This window comes from Lissotriton vulgaris, chromosome 6 (genome assembly GCF_964263255.1).
Source record: "Lissotriton vulgaris chromosome 6, aLisVul1.2, whole genome shotgun sequence".
NCBI classification, from domain to species: domain Eukaryota; kingdom Metazoa; phylum Chordata; class Amphibia; order Caudata; family Salamandridae; genus Lissotriton; species Lissotriton vulgaris.
In genome coordinates, this window is record NC_141694.1 from 910,481,956 (window position 1) to 910,502,574 (window position 20,619).

At 43.8% G+C, this 20,619-nt stretch overlaps 1 protein-coding gene across 6 annotated transcripts in view; it reads right to left on the reverse strand.

Annotated features, from left to right (window-relative positions):
- Positions 1-20,619, reverse strand: part of BIRC6 (baculoviral IAP repeat containing 6) — a 2,386,688-nt gene that overhangs the window by 1,933,660 nt on the left and 432,409 nt on the right. For all 6 annotated transcript variants that reach the window (XM_086926902.1, XM_086926900.1, XM_086926901.1 and 3 more), the window contains exon 17: positions 9,455-9,582. In XM_086926902.1, coding sequence (XP_086783028.1) covers positions 9,455-9,582 — 128 coding nt within the window. The remainder of the gene's footprint in view (positions 1-9,454; positions 9,583-20,619) is intronic.

Below are 20,619 nucleotides of genomic sequence, written 5' to 3' on the forward strand. Positions count from 1 at the left end.
GCTGACTGACTGGTGAGAGGCCACGTTCTCTGAGGGCAGAAACAATGTCAGAGGTGTTGTCACCTCCTCTAAGCAGGATGGCTAAGTGATCAGTATATCAAGGCAGAAGACTTCAAAGACCTCGGACGCCTTTGATATGCGAACCAAGGCTTCACCAGAAAAGTAAAATGCCACCCTCTGCCCGTCCCATTTGGCACCATGACAGGTGAGAAAATTAGTTTGTCAAGAGGCATGTTCCTCTCTCAGGCTAGTCCCACCCCTAAGGTGGACTTCCTGAAGTGCACACGACCTTTCAATTCCACCATCTTAGTTTTGGCACAATTCGGCTCTCTGGGTCAGGTGTATGCCCACTTCCCACAGGAAGTGATGCTATAGAAGGTGTAAAAACCCTAAAGGTAAGTTGTCCATTAGCTACTACCGGTCACTCACATTAACGCCCCTAAATTGTGTACTTAGGTGGCACCCCTGACAACAGGAACTCAGATTCCATTGATCAAGAAGAGAGGACAAAGAAGTGCTGTGAGAAAAGTGAGAAGTGAAGCTTCTGTGGTGGTTTGGTGCCAAACCCTGCCTGCTCCATCGCCCTCTCAGCTAGCACCACTCAACAATTGTTTTTCTTCAATATTGTATTATTACTCCCAAATCTTTTTCCAAAATGGAACTGACTAAAGATAGTGTGTTAGGTGCCAGTAACAAAGATAATAGAGACGCATAAGGTTTATTTTTGTATTGCTCTAAGATTAAAATGTTTTGGATACAGGTTTGTAAAAAAAAAATTATTTGCTCAGTTAAGTTTCCTTTTCCAAAAATATACTACTTCCTTGGTGAATCTTGCAATGCATGGTATAATTATCGTTTAATTGGGAAGTTAGTAGATCTCCTACCTCCTGTTGCTTTCTAAGCTGTAACATCCAATAGGAAAAACATTAACAACCTCACTTTTGCAAACTTGTGGTAAATGAATTGCCCAATCATAGATTGGACAGATAAAATCTATCATCAATGCACATTATCATTAACAAGCATTGGAAATGCAATAGGTCTCGCATTAGGAAAGTTTGAGCAATTGGTATTGTAAAGGACACTTTTTTTTATTTATGTGTTGGTTTTGAAAATAGCAAAAGTAATAGCTTTGTCAGTTACAATGTCAATAGTTTTAACTTTCGCAAATGTGACACCTATAGCATTTGTAATGCAATGTGTGTTGTCTTTACGTGACTTAGATGTATTGATATTGCAAATAACAATGGCTTTTAATTTTGTAAATAATTAATACTTAAATAAAATGTATTGTAATTTATAATGGCAATAGCTTAAACGTTTGTAAATTAATTTTGTGAAGATTATGTTCAGTGTATTTTATTGTGACGAAAATCCAAGAACATTGCATTTGCACCTGGTGGTGGATGTGGTGGTGGTGGTGGGTGTGGTGGATGTGGTGGTGGATGTGGTGGTGGATGTGGTGGTGGATGCGGTGGTGGTGCATGTGGTGGTGGTGGATGTGGATGTCATGGTGGATGTGGAGGTGATGGTGGATGTGGTGGTGGATGCGGTGGTGGTGGTGGATGCGGTGGATGTGGTGGTGGATGTGGTGGTGGTGGATGCGGTGGAGCATGTGGTGGATGTGGATGTCATGGTGGATGTGGGTGGGGGAAGGGAGAGGTTAACGAAGACAACATTAGATTGGCATTGTGGTGACGAAAACATCTATGCCATGCCACACTTAGTGTCATGCGTGAGGACTCAACAATGTCTAGGGAAGAGTGTTAGACTGAGTGCTCAATTGGGCAAGTCTGTGATACGCGGATTGCAAGGCCAGTAGTTAACCAGCCGATGCGAGTGGTGAAGAGATGATGTTGGTTTAAAAACTGTTTACAACTGTAGAATCAGGAGTGAAGGTAACTTGCCGCTGCGAGTGGTGAAAGGATAGTGATCTAATGTTCGCTTTATAACGCCGAGAAATTGTTACAAATGTGCAAGAGCTGGTGTCAAGGAGAGTTCGGGCAGTGCTGTGGTAGACAACCATGCGTAAAGGATTCTGGATGGAGCACAAACCTCGGGCAGTGGGCGGACCGCAAAACAATGGAAACGTGTCACTGAACCGGTCTTCACAGAGACCTGAAGACCGGTACGCAATTACTTGGAGGTATCAGGCAAAAGTAGCGGGAATTACAAACAGCACTCGTCAATCAGTGCTGCGCCACATTCAAAGTGAGGACTAGTGCAGGCACTAAGAAGGGGGTAAAAATTCAAGGTTAGGCATTTACCTTGTGGAAGTTAAGTGAATAAAATGAACGCAGAAGAATTGCGAGTGTGCGCTCAATTTAAAGCTTCAAGATAAGGAGTTACTGTTCTCAATGGAGCGGTGTAACAATGCCATTCTGAACTGTATGCTTCATGTTGCTAGACGGTCACACGCAGTGTGCTGATACACTGCAAAAACAAGCAAGGCATATAAGGAAGGGTCAATTACTGGTTAAAACCTCACGGAATTCTCGGGGGCCAACAACAACGAACGCTTACCAGATAAGCCGCAGTATGCCTCAAGCGATCAACCCGACTGACGGGGTGTGTGTGTGTGCCGTCCGTGCCTATACACGATCGTGATTGTGCACTATACCGCAAACTAGGCGTCAAGGGGCGCCATCTTGGGTGAGAAAAAGTGATATAGAACAAGGTTGTGCTGGGAGAGAGAGAGTGGGGAGGAGAGTAGGAGGAGGAGGGGGGAGGAGAGTAGGGGAGGCACGGCCTAGTGGCTGTGCAACCAAGAAGTGAGGGGGCGGAGCTGGGGGAGGCTGTGAGAGAGAGAGTGGGGAGGAGAGTAGGAGGAGGAGGGGGGAGGAGAGTAGGAGGAGGAGGGGGGCCAAAAGAGACAAGACGGAGGGAAGGCACAGAAGGGGAGGGGGGAGGAGAAATGCGACACGGCAGGCAGGGGAGGGGGCGGAGCGGGGGTGTGGGAGGAGTGCGCCTGAGGGAAAATACATGCAAGGCAGGCGGCTGGGGGCATGTGCACGCGCTTTTAAGCTCAATGCGCATGCGCATGCGCATTGAGCTTGAATTTCACGGGCACTGCAAGGAATCGCCACGATTCCTTGCAAGTTGGTTAAAGACTGTTTAAGCCCCCATAGTCTCGCAAGCTCGATGCGCATGCGCATCGACAGGCGAGACCTAAAAAGGACATTTCTGGATACCCTTGATTTCCTACTTAGCCAAATATGTAGGAAAGGTGTCTACAGTAGCTGAAACCCTTTACCTGCCCTGAGCGATTGCATTCCTACAGGATATATTGGTCATTGGGATAACATGGCATAAGTATGTTTATACTTTAACAAATTTGTATTCATTGTAATTATAAAATGGTCTAATTTTGGCTGTTTCAGTATTCATTTCTTTATACAGGCTCTTTACAAACTCTCTAGTAAAACCCTCTTTAAGCTTTTAGATAATTTATTTTCCTTTTATTCCCGTCTTCTTTTACTTCCTACTCCATCTTGGTTCTTTTACAATCTAGAACAAGCATTGGCATAACCAATAGGTCTCACCTTTGGGACCTTACAAGTATTTAGTTATGCAGCACAATATCCTTGGTGCAACTACATCAACTGTTGCATGGCTAAACACTTACAGGTCCCAAAGGCGAGACCTATTAGCTATGCCAATGCTGGTTTCACAAGGGGGCTGAACAGTGATTTTTTTCTGCTCTGTGTCTCAAGTACATACGTCTATCTTTGACAATATACTAGACTGCAATGCCGCCACCCCCCCCCCCCAACACACACACGCACACACTTCCACTCTGAGAGACACTGAGGGAGCTTGTTAGGGGTTTGCGAAGAATTGGTTCACTTTAGTTGTCCGGAGGGCTTTTTGCCGAGTTTTGAAATAGGAGCTGCACATCTCTTTTTGATTACTCCAGCTCACGCTCTTATTACCAGAGCGTGGTCAGGACACCCATTTCATGCAGAGAACTGGTTTACAATTACAAAAGCCCCTATTATGTACGACTAGGGACAGGAAACAACACAGCCTGCCCCTGGCACTAAACAGACTAGAAAGGACGAGCAAAAGCATGACCTCAATAGGGAGTGAAAAGTGGAGGGAGGATACGCACGTGAGGAAAAGTGTAGGCGAGAACTGAGGAGGGAGTGAAAGCAGAAGGGTGGTGAAGATGGGAGGAGGAAAGTAAAAATGTTAAAAGTGAATGGAAGGAGGGTAGATGAAAAGATGAGTAAAGATAGAGGAAATGCATAAAATTGGAGAATAAGAAAGGAACGTGAATAAACAAATGCAGTGAGCAGCATCAATTGAGAGAAAAGAAGAGCTGGAGATGAGAACTATTTTGTGTGGAAATAAAGCACAGGGTCAGAATAAAAGAAGAAGAACGAACGAAATCAAGACTGAGAATGGAACTATGGAGAAGAACTGAGAAGGAACAAAATGAACAATTGGGAACTGCAAGGTAGAAAGGAGAAGGAAGTAAAAGGAATGATTGGGAAATGGAAGGGTGTAGGTAGGTTTAGCTAGGAAAAGGTGGAAATTATGAAGGGGAATGAAACAATTGACCGAAAGGAGGAACCATTGGGTAAAAATGTGATGTAAGATGAAGGAAGAGCCATTTGAGATGTAGGACAGACAAATGGAAAAAATGCAAACAGTAACAAAATAATAATGGACAAGCCAAATGAGAGAGAGCGCGTGCGCGGGAGTGCTGCGTGCTTATGCAGTCTGTTGTTTTTCGAAGCACGTGCTTGTGGCGTGCCGCTGCGCACTCCTGCAAGCTATATGCAGACACAAGCACGAGTATGTGCTCTGAAAAACAGCTGAACGACGGCTAAAGGTCTCCTATGCAGCGCATGCGCGCTGCGTAGGCGAGACCTAAAAAGGAACAGGATTTAGTCATGAATAGTTCCTCCCATTATGCATGATGGGTATTAGACACCATCTTGGAAGAACTTTCTGCTGGGTAATTGGTTTCTGTGACGAAGGAGAGCAGCTCAATATGTAAGGAGTGGAACAGGAAGAGGGGTGAGGAGGTAATGCTCCACGTTCGATAGCTGTCACTTCAAGGCCGCCATATGGAGTACCCACATATGAAAGAAAAAACTACCTATGTTGCATATCATTCACATTTAGTTGGTCCTCACTAATGTTATTTCTTACAAAGCGCCCATACACCAAAGATTTGGAGTCCTAGTGAGTTAAATAACCACTGGGTAAAAAAAAAGGGAAACCCACAGGTTTCAAGAATTGGTAGTTACTGCACTATCTTGGTAGCTCAATGTTATACAAGACTTTTACAGCAAACCTATGAAGCAATGACTTTTACACCCTGCATGCCCTACTGATGTAGAAACATGACACATTGTAACTCATACAGTATCTTGAAATGTATGCATCAACTGCAGGAGGCAAAATGTCAAGGGATGTTACTCAAAATATATTTATAGTGTAACTCCCTCCCCACGGTCCTTGCCGGCAGTCATATATTGGAGCTGCCCGATTAACTGTACACAGACTGCTTTACTATATCATGTTCAGGGCCACTGGAATTCTGCAGCAGGAGAGGACCAAATTATGCAGCAAAGTGAAGTAAATTTTACGACAAGAAAAGTCAAATTATGCAGCACAATGCGGCACATTTTTTAACAGTATTACTATGTTATTTCATCATTTTTAAACTTGATACCATTGTCTGGGTATTGGTTGCCCCTCATTAGTAGCATTTTAATAGTCAAATAATGCAATAAGCAACAAAAAGGTGTCAAGTCCAGCTTTGCAAAGGGCCTTTCACCGCACTGCAACATGTGCTGCTGCATTATTTTTACCTTTTGAACCGTTTGAGCAAGAAACATTTTTTTTGCTACAATCTGCAGATTATGCAGTAGATGGTGGATTATGTGGCAAATTCAGAAAAATCTATAATTATGCAAAAATCCGCACAATCGCATAGTTCCAGTAGCCCTGATCATGATGCATAACATAACTATGTACCCGGCTAAGTATGTCTATTAGCAAAGTAGCACAGCTGGACAAATAACATTCGACCACCCAGTTTAAGAAAATGGTTAAGTCCTTTGGCATACTGATCGATAAAGAGAATTATCTAGTTGAAACTAATTTTGATTTCTCAATAACCATTAAGAAAACTTAATAAACTATACATCTACATATGCCTGCCAACCGCACACAACCAAACCAATCGATGGAAATTTCAGAACCGTAACATGGGTATCATGATCATGACAGTGCGAATATGCCTTCCTAAAAAGTAAGAGCTGTAGGTACAGATTTTACGGACAACAAACGCAAAATAAATATACTTATATCCCTAAAAACGTTATTATTGTTTCAATATCTCCAACGGTGCTACTACTTTTTTCTAGTTTAATCTTGCCTTTACCCCTCCCAACACACACACACACACACACACACACACACACACACACACACACACACACACTGCTCACCACTTGGGCTTTTAAACATTCGTCTGCCCCCTTCTCCCTTCCATCCCATATTTACTTAAAAAGTCATGGTTTGTCATTGGAAAGGTATATATTTGCTGGTTCGTGAGTTGTCCAGGCTGTACCGTGCTGACTGCTGAGGGTTATCTTTATTGAGAAACGACTAGTGTGGGTATCAGAGGGGCCGTTGGTGGAGATACAAGGGCAGATTTATTGATTTATTGGTTATGGTTGTGAGCGTGACATGGGGTGACTTTGAAATCTTTTCTTTTTGTGTTGCAGTGGAGCGAAGGGTGCTTTAAAGAGCTGTGGGGGGTGATGCAGGGTGTCAAATGCTGACGGTCCTCGCTGAAAAAATACTTGTTCAGGTATCAAGGGGAGGCGGAGGGAGGGTAAGGTGGTAAGGTGGGGAAGTGATGAGCTGAGTCGTGCTGCTGCTCTGGACAGAACGTGGTTGGCGGAGGGAGGGGTTGGCGGTGGCTAAGGCTTGAGACAGCTATAAGAGGCGTTTGATTGCTACACATTTCCCCCCGACATTCTCTGCCAACTCTACAAGGCCGGGCCAGAGGGGAATGGATTTCGCCCTAAATCTTAAATAAAGCGAAACCTGAATTATACGTGTAAAAAATTAACACTGTGAAATATTTTAGAAAGATGTGGAAGGAGGAAAGCCTTCCCTTCTAGGGTAAGAAATAGTCACCATAACAAGCAACCCTCTTGGAGATAAGGCGGGAGGGGCGTGGTTTAGATGTGCTTCCGTTACACGCCAGCCTCTGAGTTTTTGCTGCTGCTGGATTGTGCGCTTGGTGAGTGTGTCTCCCATGACGTGGGCTTATCACTGCCACTGGACTTGTAAAAGCAGGTGCCGGAGAGGGAGGGGCGAGATTTGAGAGAGCAAGAGGAACCAAGCACCAGAAATTCAAGTTGTGTAGGCGTGTTGGTAGGGCGAAACTTGTGGCTACCAATCAATGAGGTTTTCAGTGGGGTATTTTATACATTGCTGGCTACGGCTCTAAAGTGCTTCGACCAAGGTCCTTGTGGTCCAAGTGTCGGATTGCTGTTTGGGCACATACATACAGTCCTCGTCTGTGCCGGAGTACACAGAGCACGTCCACTCTTACTGGGGGAAGGCGTGCAAAAACTTTGAGCGTCTACCTCCCCTTTATTTAAGCTCACGGGCCGCGCCCGGCCGTCAGAATGCATGTACCATACAATGTATCATACTGGCTGGTTGGCTCACTACCATCCCTTATAACCTTTCCAATAAGCACTGAAAGACCAGCGCGTACCCGCGGCCGCGAAAGTTAGCCGAGAGCAGGTTTGGCAGGAGCGGAGGAGGCAGCAGGGAGAGGGGAGAGAGGAGGGGGCCTGTGCCTGTTTCCCTTGCAGGAGTGAGCAGGAACCATATGTTAATTAAAAACACATGGTTTCAAAGCTCGCTCCAGCAGTCTTAAGAACACAAAAAAGAAAGATTTGGGATACTGCTTCTAGGTTTAAAAAAGCAAGACAATCATACTGTGAATTAACCTTAGGTTGTTTTGTGACTCATATGGATGTAGTTTCCCCAAAAAAATTCCACCAATTCAAAAAGGAGTCAGTCTTGATTTGTTATGTACGTGAATTTGTAATTTGCAAGTAGGAAATGGACAGTATTAAGAATTAAAACTGGTGAGAAAGCAGGGTGTTGTCAATAGTTTTTTTTTCTTTCAAATCTACTTTTGTTACCTTAAGTTTTGACAGTAAACTCCATGAATGAGATTTGAACAAACATGGTAGCCAGCTACTGTAATTGTTGTGTTACAAATTCAGCTTACCATAAATGTGTATGAATGCAAGTGCAAAGAGGAAGTATGAATGTGACATCATCTATATATGGGAAGATGAGAACATTTATGGTCCAGTATACAGTCTCCTCTAATCTTGAACCATAAAATGGGGGGTACACTGCTCCAAACGGACTACGGCAGACTGGCAGTAGAGTCTGTATGTAGTCACTGGAAGCTTGCTCCTCTTTGGTCTGGTGCTGCAATGCCCAACTGGCCCAGCGAGAGGGCGCTTTATTAGAGATAGTTTAATCCCCAGTGGGTGATTGATGGTTAGACTAAGATCCAGATGTACTTACTAGATCTTGTATCACCAAGTATATCTGTTCATTGAAGAGACTTGGATAAATATGAGTCATGGTCTCTCACTCTGCTTTTAACCTCAACAGACTTGGAACCCTATTAAATTGACAGGCCCTCAAAGTCTATAGTCTATTTAAGTCCACATTTCTCCAATCTTCTACCCACCGACTGAAAAAACAGTCAAATCCCCATTTCCCACTGGCAATTAATAGAGCTCTGATAAAGCGCCCTCTTGCGGTACCCGTTGGGCCTTGCTGTGACAGTCCAACGAGGAGCAAGGCCAATGAAGAAGCATGTCACCCTTGGGGGGGGTGAGGACACTTCCTCAAATGAGCTCATTCTTCGAGTGACTACACACAGACTCCACTGCAAGTCTACTAGTCAGTGAGAAACACTATGCCCCCAGTTTTGCAGATGCATGTAACATGCATTGCAGTATACGTTGGTAATAGTATGCACATCAGGCACATGGGTAGATTTTTTTATTTTTAAACTAAAAAGGTATTCCACCTTCCAGAACAGGCAGCTCTCAATCACTTATGAAAGTTATGCAGTAAAGAATTTAAGCATAAAGAAAGTTTTGTTCACTTACCTTCACAACACAAGACTGTGGGACTACAGATCTTTCAAATATGTTTCTACCACATAAACCTAATTTCCATACCTGCAAGGTACTTCATTCCAGCACTAAAACACAGACTATCTTGATAATAAAACTCCTGCTAGTGCACTTTTGAGTCATGCAAAAGCAGCTAAACTTTGTTTTAATACCCTCTGTCATTTGAAGGAGACTAAGTAGCCAGTTTATTCTAAATGCAATTATTGCTCCATTACTGTAAATCTGAGGCTCTGCTTCATACTCACCTTTCTTTTGGGGTGGAGGTTTTCTTAAATCTTCTAATAGTGACAGAGACTTCCTGAAGCAAGTCACATCCCCTCAGATTCTCAGGTTTTCTAGTGTTGGTTGCTTCTGTTTTATTGCTAGATTTCTCCTTCAAATAGAAATATTGAACCTCAGGATTGGGCAAAACAAACAGTAAATTATACCAGAAATGTAGGCATACTTGAGACGTCGGAAAATGTAAGTGAACTCTGTAGGGTAAAAAAGTTTCTACTTTAAAAAAAAAAATGAGCAGCTCCCACAGCAATCAATATCTAAGTAGGCATTGAACTTCATAATAAAACAGGTTAGATAAACATCCATACATAAAGCTGATGAGTTCAAAGATTTAAGAAAGGAAGAAAATAACCAAGTGGGAGAAATGGATAGATGCAATGAATAATAGATAAAAATAATGGATCGTGCGCAGTACAGTAAATAGACTAAACCTACTGAAAATTTAAGCTATTGGTATTTTGAGAGTGTTTATTAATGTCCTGCCTTTTTTATTTTTTATTTCCAGTTTTAGAAATTTTACATGAATAGGCCTAGGCGGAGTTTCCGAAGTGTCAACAAACTCTGCGGCACTCCTTGGAGTTCCGCAAGCGTCAGAGTGATTTTTAGCGCTGGGAGTTTGCCCGCATTGTAAAATCCATGTAAACAGCACCATGCAAGAGTGTGCGACTTCTTTCGGCAGTTCAAGTAGGTGTTCTCCTCAAGCAGCAGCTTCCTCAAAGAGCGTGGCAGGTTTCTCAACAGGAGTGGCAACAACCTGCTGTGACCGCCCGTGTTGAGAATTCTCACCTGGTGGAGGTATAGCTTTGGATTTTCCTTGCTTGTGCACACCAATTTACCTTTGGCAAGTCACTAGAGAGGAAAAACTCTGCTCTGTGCCACTATGCTGTGTGTGGCATCTTAGATCTTTGAGCAGTTTCATATGGATGTGTAGTGGCAGGCCCTGGTCACGAAGAAGCCCCACTGTAGACAGAAGTGGGTCCGTGCACCTTGACTCTGAGGCGTACACAGGAATGGCGTAGCTGCTTTGGTGAGGCATAAGCAAAGCAGCAAACCAGTCTTGTCCAGAACAGAGACCCGATGGGATTATGAGATCTGTGGAGCGAGAGGTACAGCGGCACCATTATGGAAAATACTTAGCTGAAGTACTAGAACCAAGATTCACTGCTTGTATACGCCCATGAGGGCAGGACTAAGTGAACAAAAACAGGAGTGCGGAATGATATGCACAGCTGTTTCTCCACCAAAAGGCCAAGCCAGTGATCAAGGGGAGAATTCCAGAAACGCGTATGGCGATGTTTCCACAGAATACGCTGGGAGGTCATAACTTGGTTTGCTGCTGCCTGCCAAATAAAGAGGCGAATTCTACATTGTGTGTGGCATCTTCAATCTTCGAGCAGTTTCATATGGATGTGTAGTGGCCCGCCCTGGCCACGAACACGCCCCACTGCAGACAGAAGCTGGTCCGTGCGACTGACTCTGAGGCGCACACAAGATCAGCGTAGCCGCTTTGGTAAGGCATAAGCAAAGCAGCAAACCTTGCCCAGTTTTAGCTATGTTTAAATGCCCCAATTTTTAAACACGGTGACAGAATATCTTTCAATGTTTTTACTTAAATACCAATGGGTTAAAAAGTACTGGCAGGTTTTGATGTGGTTGACAACGTGCTGCGCAATCAGTACATATGGTAGGTTTTAGAATCACTGTGATCATAGTTACCTACAGATATGTGTACAGTGCCTGTATAGGTAAAATGTTTATGTGTACGCAGCCCTGCTGGTTATAGTTTTGACAATTTAAAAGCAGTACCACTTCTATGTCCATGATCTGTGTGGGTTTTAAAGCACTCGTAATTTTGGTGACTCACTGAGTGAGAAAGGCTGTGCTCTGGCGAAATGTGTCTAAGTGATTTTTCTTGCTGGGTCTGGAGTGACCACACTCCATTAAAGCAGCCATTTCGACAATCCTTGTGTGCGTGCTCCCTTTTTCGAGGGTGAAGTTGGGATTTCGTTTGATATATATATATAAATGTATAAGTGTGTGTGGAGATATATATATATATATATATATATATATATTGGCGGCGGTGATGCTGGGCAGGAAATAAACTAAAATTGCACCATCATATGGGTTCGCTTTGTCTAATCTACAAATCGTTTACCTGGTAAAGAGACAAATTTACTATATAAGGGTAGAATCGATATACACGAAGGGAGGGATTAATGGCTTGAAAGTAGTGGACGTGGAGGGGGCATCCCCTGTTGTGATACTTCCCAGGTAGCAACAAATCTTATCCTGGAAAATAGCAGGTTTAAAGGACAAAGTAGTCCTTCCACAATGGTTGGACATAGTAAACAAATATAATACACAGTGTCTCCAAGAAACCTGGGCGGTCCAAGAAATTAATCTAATTGGATACCGAACATTTAAAACACCCGCTATTGCAAGTACACATGGTAGAAATAAAAGGGGCCTGTGTACTTACGTTTCCAACACAGGAGGGATTACAGTTGCTAAATTCATCTCAATGGAGTATTACCAGATTCTACTAGTTCGCTGGGCAGGAGTGAAAAACATGGCGATTATAAATTTCTATAATAACATTCATACATCCTCATGGACAGACATTATCAACAGTAAAGAGTAAGCTGCTTAGCTTAGAAGAACAGGGTGACGGTGACTTGGCACTATTGTGGGTGGGCGATTTTATTTGCACTCTGTGTCCTCGTGGTGTCTCTGGCACTTGTGGTTTGGGGGATAACAAGGAGGATGCCCCAACCCACTTTACCCACTCAAAGTTAGGGGACTTGTTGAATACTCCGATATTTAATTTTGACCTAGCCTATGTAAACGAACTATGCTCGCCATTGGTATCCTTTCAACCCACCTTTAACGGGAGAGGGGCTAATTCGATAATCGACATCACCCTTTTATCGTCCAGATACTCAGCACTTGTGTCATCCTGGGAAATACTCGAAACCCTCTTGAGTGATCACTATCCCATTTCTTTTTGTCTGAAAATCAAGGGGGTGGAAGAAAACTCAGAGGTCATTCATAATCTCCCCATTAACCTTGTGAGCTCAAATGGGTATTCTATCAAATGGGACAAAGTTGATCCCGAGACTTTCCTTCGAAAGCTGGTAATTAATACCTACGACCACATGAAAATATGCCTTTCACCATGTGAAGAGAACCATAAAGTCCTTGATTCCTTTAATAAAATCACAGAAGAAATCAAAAAACAACTAACAAGGGAATACAGAAATAATACCAACAAAGCTCAGGGATGGTTTGACAAGGTTTGTACCAAGGCACACCTAAATTTGAAGCGTGCCCTATATGAAGACCCTAGATCACCGGAGTCAGTAAGGCTAGCAAGAAGGTCTTATCATGCTGCCTTAGTTAACAGGAAAAGAGAGCTAAAAAGGGAAACCTGGCAGACCCTGCACAATGCATGTCAAAAGAACGATAATATAGCTTTCTGGAAAGCGGTCAATGCACCCTTTTTGCAAGATAAGGAAATAGATATTATTGACCTAGCCATCTTAGGTGATACTTGGGTCACCCACTTCACCGGCCTTTATGATAAAGCCAACATGGATGACAGTGAAAATGAATCAGATAATTTAACCGTAATATCTGATGAGGATGGCTCAGTCGGCATGTTCCCTTTGGGGATTCAATTTGATTGCGAAGAGGTCATTAGAGCAATCAGGGAAAGTGCCTCGGGAAAAGCGCCAGGCCCGGATGGTGTTCCGATAGACGTATACAAATTCAAATTAGATCTTTGGGCACCCCTGTTAACAAATGTGTTAAATTGTTCCAGTACTTCTGGCTTTATTCTAACTTGGCCAGAAGCGATCGTTATACCAATTTTTAAAAAGGGGGACAGGAACAATCAAACATGTTACCGCCCCATATCTCTATTAGATGCCCTGAGGAAGGTGGCTGGAAGGATAGTTCTTAATAGGCTACAGGACTGGTCGGAGGAAAAGGATATTATCACTAACTTACAGTATGGGTTCCGGACAGGCAAAGGTACAATTGAACAGGGCCTTAATCTAGCGTTGCTAATAGCTAAATACACACAGGCTAAGAGAGGAAATCTTTTTGTGACATTTGTAGATTTAAGCTCCGCCTCTGGCTGTGTGGACCATGATACACTATGGAAGATACTTAATGACATGGGCGCAGATCAGCAGATCCTATTATTTATTAAGGAACTATATAGGGGCGTGGGGGCCAGGGTACGGTATGGTAGAAAGGGAGAATGTTCTGCTAGATTTAATATTAGAAGAGGTGTGAGACAGTGGTCCATCTTAGCACCTTTTCTCTTCACATTGTACATCAATAGCATAGGACAACACCTAAGTGAACTCCAGTTTGCCTACCCAACTGTGAGAGGTACCCCAACCCCTATCCTCTTGTATGCGGATGACGCCGTAATCATGTCACGGACTACTATTGGTCTACAAAGGGCAGTCACAATTTGTGAATATATGAATATCAGAGGGCTTAAAATCAATGTCTCAAAAACGCATTCTATGACCTGTGGTAATACGACAAGGTCTAGCAGAGCAATCTTTTTGGGCAAGAATAAGATCGAGAGCACTAACAGATTTTCCTACCTAGGAATCAATTTTGACAGCAGAGGAACTTGGCAGGCAGCGGTGACCGCAAGAAAACTACCTTTTTCTAGGGCAAATAAAGCCTTGATAAACTTTGCCAGAAAATTGGGTGGTCGACCGGTACGAGAACTTAGTCAAATTTATAAATCTAAATGTGTCTCTACCAGCAACTATGGGGCAGGGATCTGGGGGACTGATCAGGTTGAACAGATTCAACACTGAGAAAATCACTTAATTCGTTACTTATTAGCAGCCCCCAAATCTACGGCTAGTTACTCCAGCCATAGCGAAGTTGGTTTACTATATATTTCCGACATCATTAAACCTTCTCCATTGTTACTATGGCATTAAATCTGGGTAACGCCGGAAACAAGTTTAAACAGAGATATTGTAACTGACTGTCTCAAATTAAATGGAGTGGTTAACATAAAATGGTTAAAGTATGTAAAAACCATGTCGTCTGAGATTGGGCACCCAGAATTCTTTGACATTCCAACAAGTATGGAAGCAGTGCCTAGAAGCATCTTCAAAAAACTGGTCCTGGAACATCTAGATAACAAAAGGTGGATCTCGGAAAAGGGTAAACGCACCGTCAGGGAAAATCAGTTACAGATTACCCATGTAGGGATCCAGCCTTACTTAATATTAGAACCAAGTTGTTATTCTCGTATGTTGTTGACTAGATTTCGCACGGACTCATTTTACCGATTGGTAACTTTTCCAGAATGTAATGACTGGTCAAAAGACCTGGTAATGTGCCCATGTGATGACACCTCCTACCAGTCCAATATTCACTGCATTTTGTTTTGTAAATTTTATCAGATCCCCAGGAAAAGGTTTCTGAAACCCATATTTGCACAGTGGGGCATAAGGGATTGCAGAGTGGCGTTCCTTAAATTAAAACAATTAGAATCGGAATATGTCATAAAGGCAGTTTCTTCCTTTTTAAAGATACGTATTAGCTTCCGGAACACCATATGATGTATGTGCCTGTTTTTTCGCGGTTTTTAATAGGAATACCATCTGATCACATGTAAACAATGTATATTTAGATTATAAAAATTCTGAATTGATTGTATAAGTACATGATTGCTCCACCCTAACCCTGAGTCTGGTCAAAAGAAATAATTAACTGGGAGTAATGACCATGGCGATTGACGGGCTCGCATAAATTGCATATCGGTTTTTTAATACTTGTATGTATTTTAAATTGTATAGACTTTTCTTTCTTTAGAAAAAAATATATGTTTTAACATGTGCTTTTATGATTTTGTAAACCAAAAATCGAATAAAGCTTATTTTGAATTTGAATTACTATATCCATACTAATATAATAAAGAGAGCCCAAACCTTTGAGGCGGGTAATCTCAGGAACCACAGCACCAATCACAACACCCAATACAGCGTTGGAAAGGGCAGTTGCAGCAGAAGGACATAGGCTATGCAGACGCCCACCATATACATTTAAAAGGTAAAAGAACCGTACCAGCAAAGTAGTCCCTTGTGAGCGTGTCTGCGTTGTGCTGTGGGCGTGTGCTGGGGGGCGTGACAAACGCTGGGGGGGTGTGGTACGTTCCGCCCTTCATGCCATGTCTCATATCGTGTGCTAATCCCACCCTGCTCCCTTTAAATACCCCTGCACCCCATAATCATAAACCACCCTTACTCCTTAAAATACCCCAACACCCTTAAACACTAACCCATCTTAACCCTATAAATCTACCCTGTACCCCAAAACCCAAACCTATCCCTGAACCCTATAAATACCTCTGTACCTCAAAACCCAAACCTACCCCTGAACCCTAAAAATACCCCTGTACCCCAAAACCCAAACCTAGCCCTGAACCCTAAAAATAACCCTGTACCCCAAAACCCAAACCTACCTCTGAACCCTAAAATACCCCTGTACCCCAAAACCCAAACCTAGCCCTGAACCCTAAAAATACCCCTTTACCCCAAAACCCAAACCTAGCCCTGAACCCTTAAAATACCCCTGTACCCCAAAACCAAAACCTATCCCTGAACGCTAAAAATACCCCTATAACCCAAACCTAACCCTGAACCCTAAAAATACCCCTGTACCCCAAAACCCATACCTATCCCTAAACCCTAAAACTAGCCCTGTACCCCATAATCCAAAACTGTATCTGAAACCTGAAAAAATACCCAAACACCCCAAAACATACCTCAGCACCCCAAAACCTATACCCCTATACCCATACTTACCTTATCCAAACATGCATTTACAACGAATTTCGTTGTAAATGTATGCGTGGTAAAAGCATATAAAATGTAATGCCATGCGTTATAATGGCATTGCGGAGTCATGGTACTTTTGTAATGAAAGTATGCGGAGTTATGGTATGCGGAAAGAAAGTTGCGAAATAATGGGTGTTTACCCTCCCCCGGTAAGTACATTGGTGGCACGGCGGCCCACATCTCCAGCAACATACTCATATTTTTTCACCACCCATTTGAAAAATGCACAGGTCTCTCTCATTGATAGCCAGCACCGACATACACTTTTAGAACACACCTCCCGCCACAAGTTCTAGAACTGCGAACTTTAGAGCTGGGGAGCTACGTTCGAATCTCGGCATCAGCTCAACATCCTGTGATTCCAGGCAAATTGCTTTGTCTCCCTGTGCCTACCACAAATAAATGTGTTCTTCTGTAATGTGAATTGTGCTCATGCCATGTTGTCCAGTTCGCGCTATATAATATTACAAGGAAAAATAAAGTAGGGAAACTCGAGTTCACACACTACTGAACGCGCACTCTTAAGTGCATCAGCAGTGCACTGTGAATCTGAGTGTTTCACAGGCCAGTCACAGATAAGAAATGCTATCAAAACGAAATCCTACAAAACAATATACTACTGTTCGCCAGCAATTCATACCCGGTCGGGCTTATATATATATATATATATATATATATATATATATATATTTTTTTTTTTTTTTAAAGGAAGAAACTGGCACTCAAACAAATAATACAATGGCTAATCAACAGTCTGGTTTAAACACTGATAAGGGTAACTGCTTTAGATTCACCAACCATACAGAAAATGAGGCTTCTAACTCATTCTACTCATACAGAGCTGTGCTACCATCCTACTTCCAAGAGGGAGAATATGCCACATTGTGCATGAGCAGAACAGTCATTTTGGCAAAATAGCAATGTGCAGAAGATAAAAAAGAATGTGCACATTATTTAAGGGATAAAGTACCCCCCATCGTAAATTATAAGGATACTGCAATTCATCAAGTACTTCCATAACCATATAGAGAAACAAGGCCGAAGGCAGAGTTCCTTTATAAGGTTATGGAGCTTCGCGGTGACTTGCAATATCATATACTTTATTCCATATAATACATGGTCGCACCATCACCTTTCCCGCAAACCACTTAAAACCTTGGTGCACAGCTCTTTCACATTAAAGAGCAGGCATGTTTGCAAACCAGAATAAAAATAAAACCTCTAGTGAAAAATTAAAGACAATAAAAACCTGTAAGATACTTGTTGCAAACAGATATTAGAAACAGCTCAACATTTTAAAAAAAATTAAACACTTCAGCATCCCAAACTGTTAAGAAACATGCAGAAAGATTCTAGCTTTTCCTATGTAATGAGTGCAAAAAATAAACATGTTCTCTCTGCTTGTCCTTGTAAGCTAAAAATTATAAGCAAAAGAAAGAAAAGCAAAGTTCAATTTTTTGTGCTTTAAAGTAAGAGTTACTTCCCTTCGGTAACAATGTATCTGGTGGAGACCATTCTAGCCGCAGATTCCTTAAAGTAGAATTATCCTCAGGTGTAAGACTGGATCCGGAAAACTTTTTGCCACAGCATCCCTGCGCGCCGGGTGGACGGCACCACGTGACTCCGCCCTGATGTCATTCGCATTCGTGACGTCACCGAGGATACACAAGTCCCACCCCGGCGCGCCTACGCCAGTTTTCTTCGGAGAACTTTTCCGCGCCACAACGCGGAGCCATCACAAACAAAATACTGGGAGAATACTGGAACAGTGTGCGAAAAAAATCAGCTAAACAGAAAGGGAAGAAAATGAACGGTGAGGACCAGCACCATCCAGAATAGTGCCAGGCACTATGGCACCTAAAGTCAGGGAAGGAAAGAACAGAGCATAGCTACTGCAAGTAAGCCTGCAAACAAATACAACAGCCTCCCTGGGGCAGAAGGCACGTGGAAAATTGCCCAGCAGACGTCTACAACCACAGCCCAGAACAGAGAAGGCATCAAGTCCAGAATGAAAGATGAACGACAATTCACCCCCACACACCAGCAGGGAGAAGGAGAAACATCTCCCGAAAAGCGCTAAGGGTCGAGATCCAGCAAAGAGACCTCAACCCCAAGGATTGCAGAGGAGTAATAAGTGCAATTAATGAAAAAAGGAGAACACAATCAGGCCCCCCACTGGAGACCAGGGTACAGGGGCGCAGAAAGACCCATGAAATTATCGAGCAATCACCAGAAGGGAAGAAATGGAGCAAGAACCAGAATAGCATCCCCCAAGAGAGAGAGTGAGAAAAGGCACTCGCAGAAGACAACCACCCGGAGGCAGAAGACTTCAGACGACCAAAGAAGGGTCCTCACAGAACGGGGAGGCAGGGCAGGTCGTGAAGGAATCTGTGACTAGAATCGTCTCTACCAGATACATTGTTACCGAAGGCAAGTAACTCGTACCTCTGATAAAGACTACTAGCCGCAGATTCCTTAATGTAGAATAGATACCCTAGCCATACCCAAGGGGAAGGAGGGTCTGCAAGATGACCTCCCAAGGCTCGGGCGAACACAAGACCCCAACAGGGGACAAATCACAGGGACAATGAAGAAGAGCAACCCAGAAACTACAAGGATAAAGGGTAGAAACAAAGATAAGAGCCCTGCACCAGAACACACCCAGGGGAGAGGGCAGCTGAATCCATCACAACTGGAAGTCAGCAGGCCAGACAGAACAGTGCCTCAGCACTAAGGCAGGAGGGAGAAGAAAAAACAGTCTCACAAGGCTCCCGCGAAACAAGAAGCAGGGGCGCCAGGCTCCACACCAAAGCCCCTGACCATGGGCCAGAGGAGCAGGCGGGCGCAGCTGGACGCTGATAAGCGCCACAAAACTGAACGCCCAGACCACATCGGCCGTCAACAAAGGCGAGGCCAGAAAATCCCAAACAACCCCAGAAGGGGACCGCTCCGGACAGAACTGATCCTTGGAGAAGAGTGACCAGCCGGAAGATAAGAGGAGAAACAAGTAGGACCAACCAAGCAGTAAACACAGGAAAATAACCCTTCTGGAACACCAGACAGAGGCCCAGGCCGAACGGCAGACAAAAGGTAAAAACATCACAGCACAAAGTCGCAGCTGCCCAAGAAACCGCACCAGCGGCCTACAGCGACACCAGGAAGGGCGAGGAACCAGCAAGGAGGAGTCCACACCTTCCCAGGGCTATCCAATAGCTACAAATACCCTAAGTAGGGTAGGACACGTCCCAAGAAAGTATGGGAACCACTCTTAGGGAAGAAAATCCCGCATAAGAACAAACTATAAAACCTGCGGCAGAAACCACAGAAGGCTTAGTAAGCAGCCAAAAAGTAAACTCTTGCCAAAAAGAGGCTGAACCAGCAGCCAACTGAAGAGGTGGGCCAACCAAGGACCCCGATGGCGCAGCAAACCTCACAGAAAGTGTAACGGTCACTCCAACACCAGATTCCAGGAGCAGTGGGATAACACCTCCCACCAAGACCCGGAGATTCAACAAACCAACCTACTGAGGATGTGGATGAGGAGGAGGACGGAGCCCCACAAAAAAGACGCTGAATGGCGGAGTCCGCATGAGAATTAAACAGAAGGACCCCGTCAAAGGGTAGGTCAACCAGACGTTCCCTAATATTTTCAGGAAAAACAGCATCACATAGCCAAGCATGGCGATGGAGAGCCACAGAAGTGGCCATAGCACGGCCGAGAGCATCAGCAACATCCAAAGCCGCACTAAGACTAAACGTGGCCAACTCTCTACCATCCAACACATGGCCCCGCAGATCAGCTCGGCACCCTCATGAAAAAAATGAGAAAGAAGGGACTCCACAGAGTCCCACAGGCTGGAAGTAGCCCTGGTCAACACACACAAAGTTAAGCGCCTGCAAGGCAGAACTGGAAGAAGCAAAGACATTACGCCCCCATGAATCTAATTACGGGCCTCCCAAGACGGAGAAAACACCACCATGGGCAAGCACAGAAAAGCATTCAGCAGAAGAGAACCTTGAGTAGAAGGGTGGAAAGAAAGACAGACCGGGTCGTGGGGAGCAGGACGGTGGCGATGCAGTACCGCCTGAGGCACCGATCGCCTGTGGCAAGGTGCCCCCAAGCCCCCATAAGAGAATTATGGAGTGACGCTTCAAAAGGAACGAACAACTCCCGTCCACCAGAGCCCTGGCGGAGATCTTCCAATAAGTTGTCTGTAGGAAATGGAGCGACAGGTTCACCCATCCAC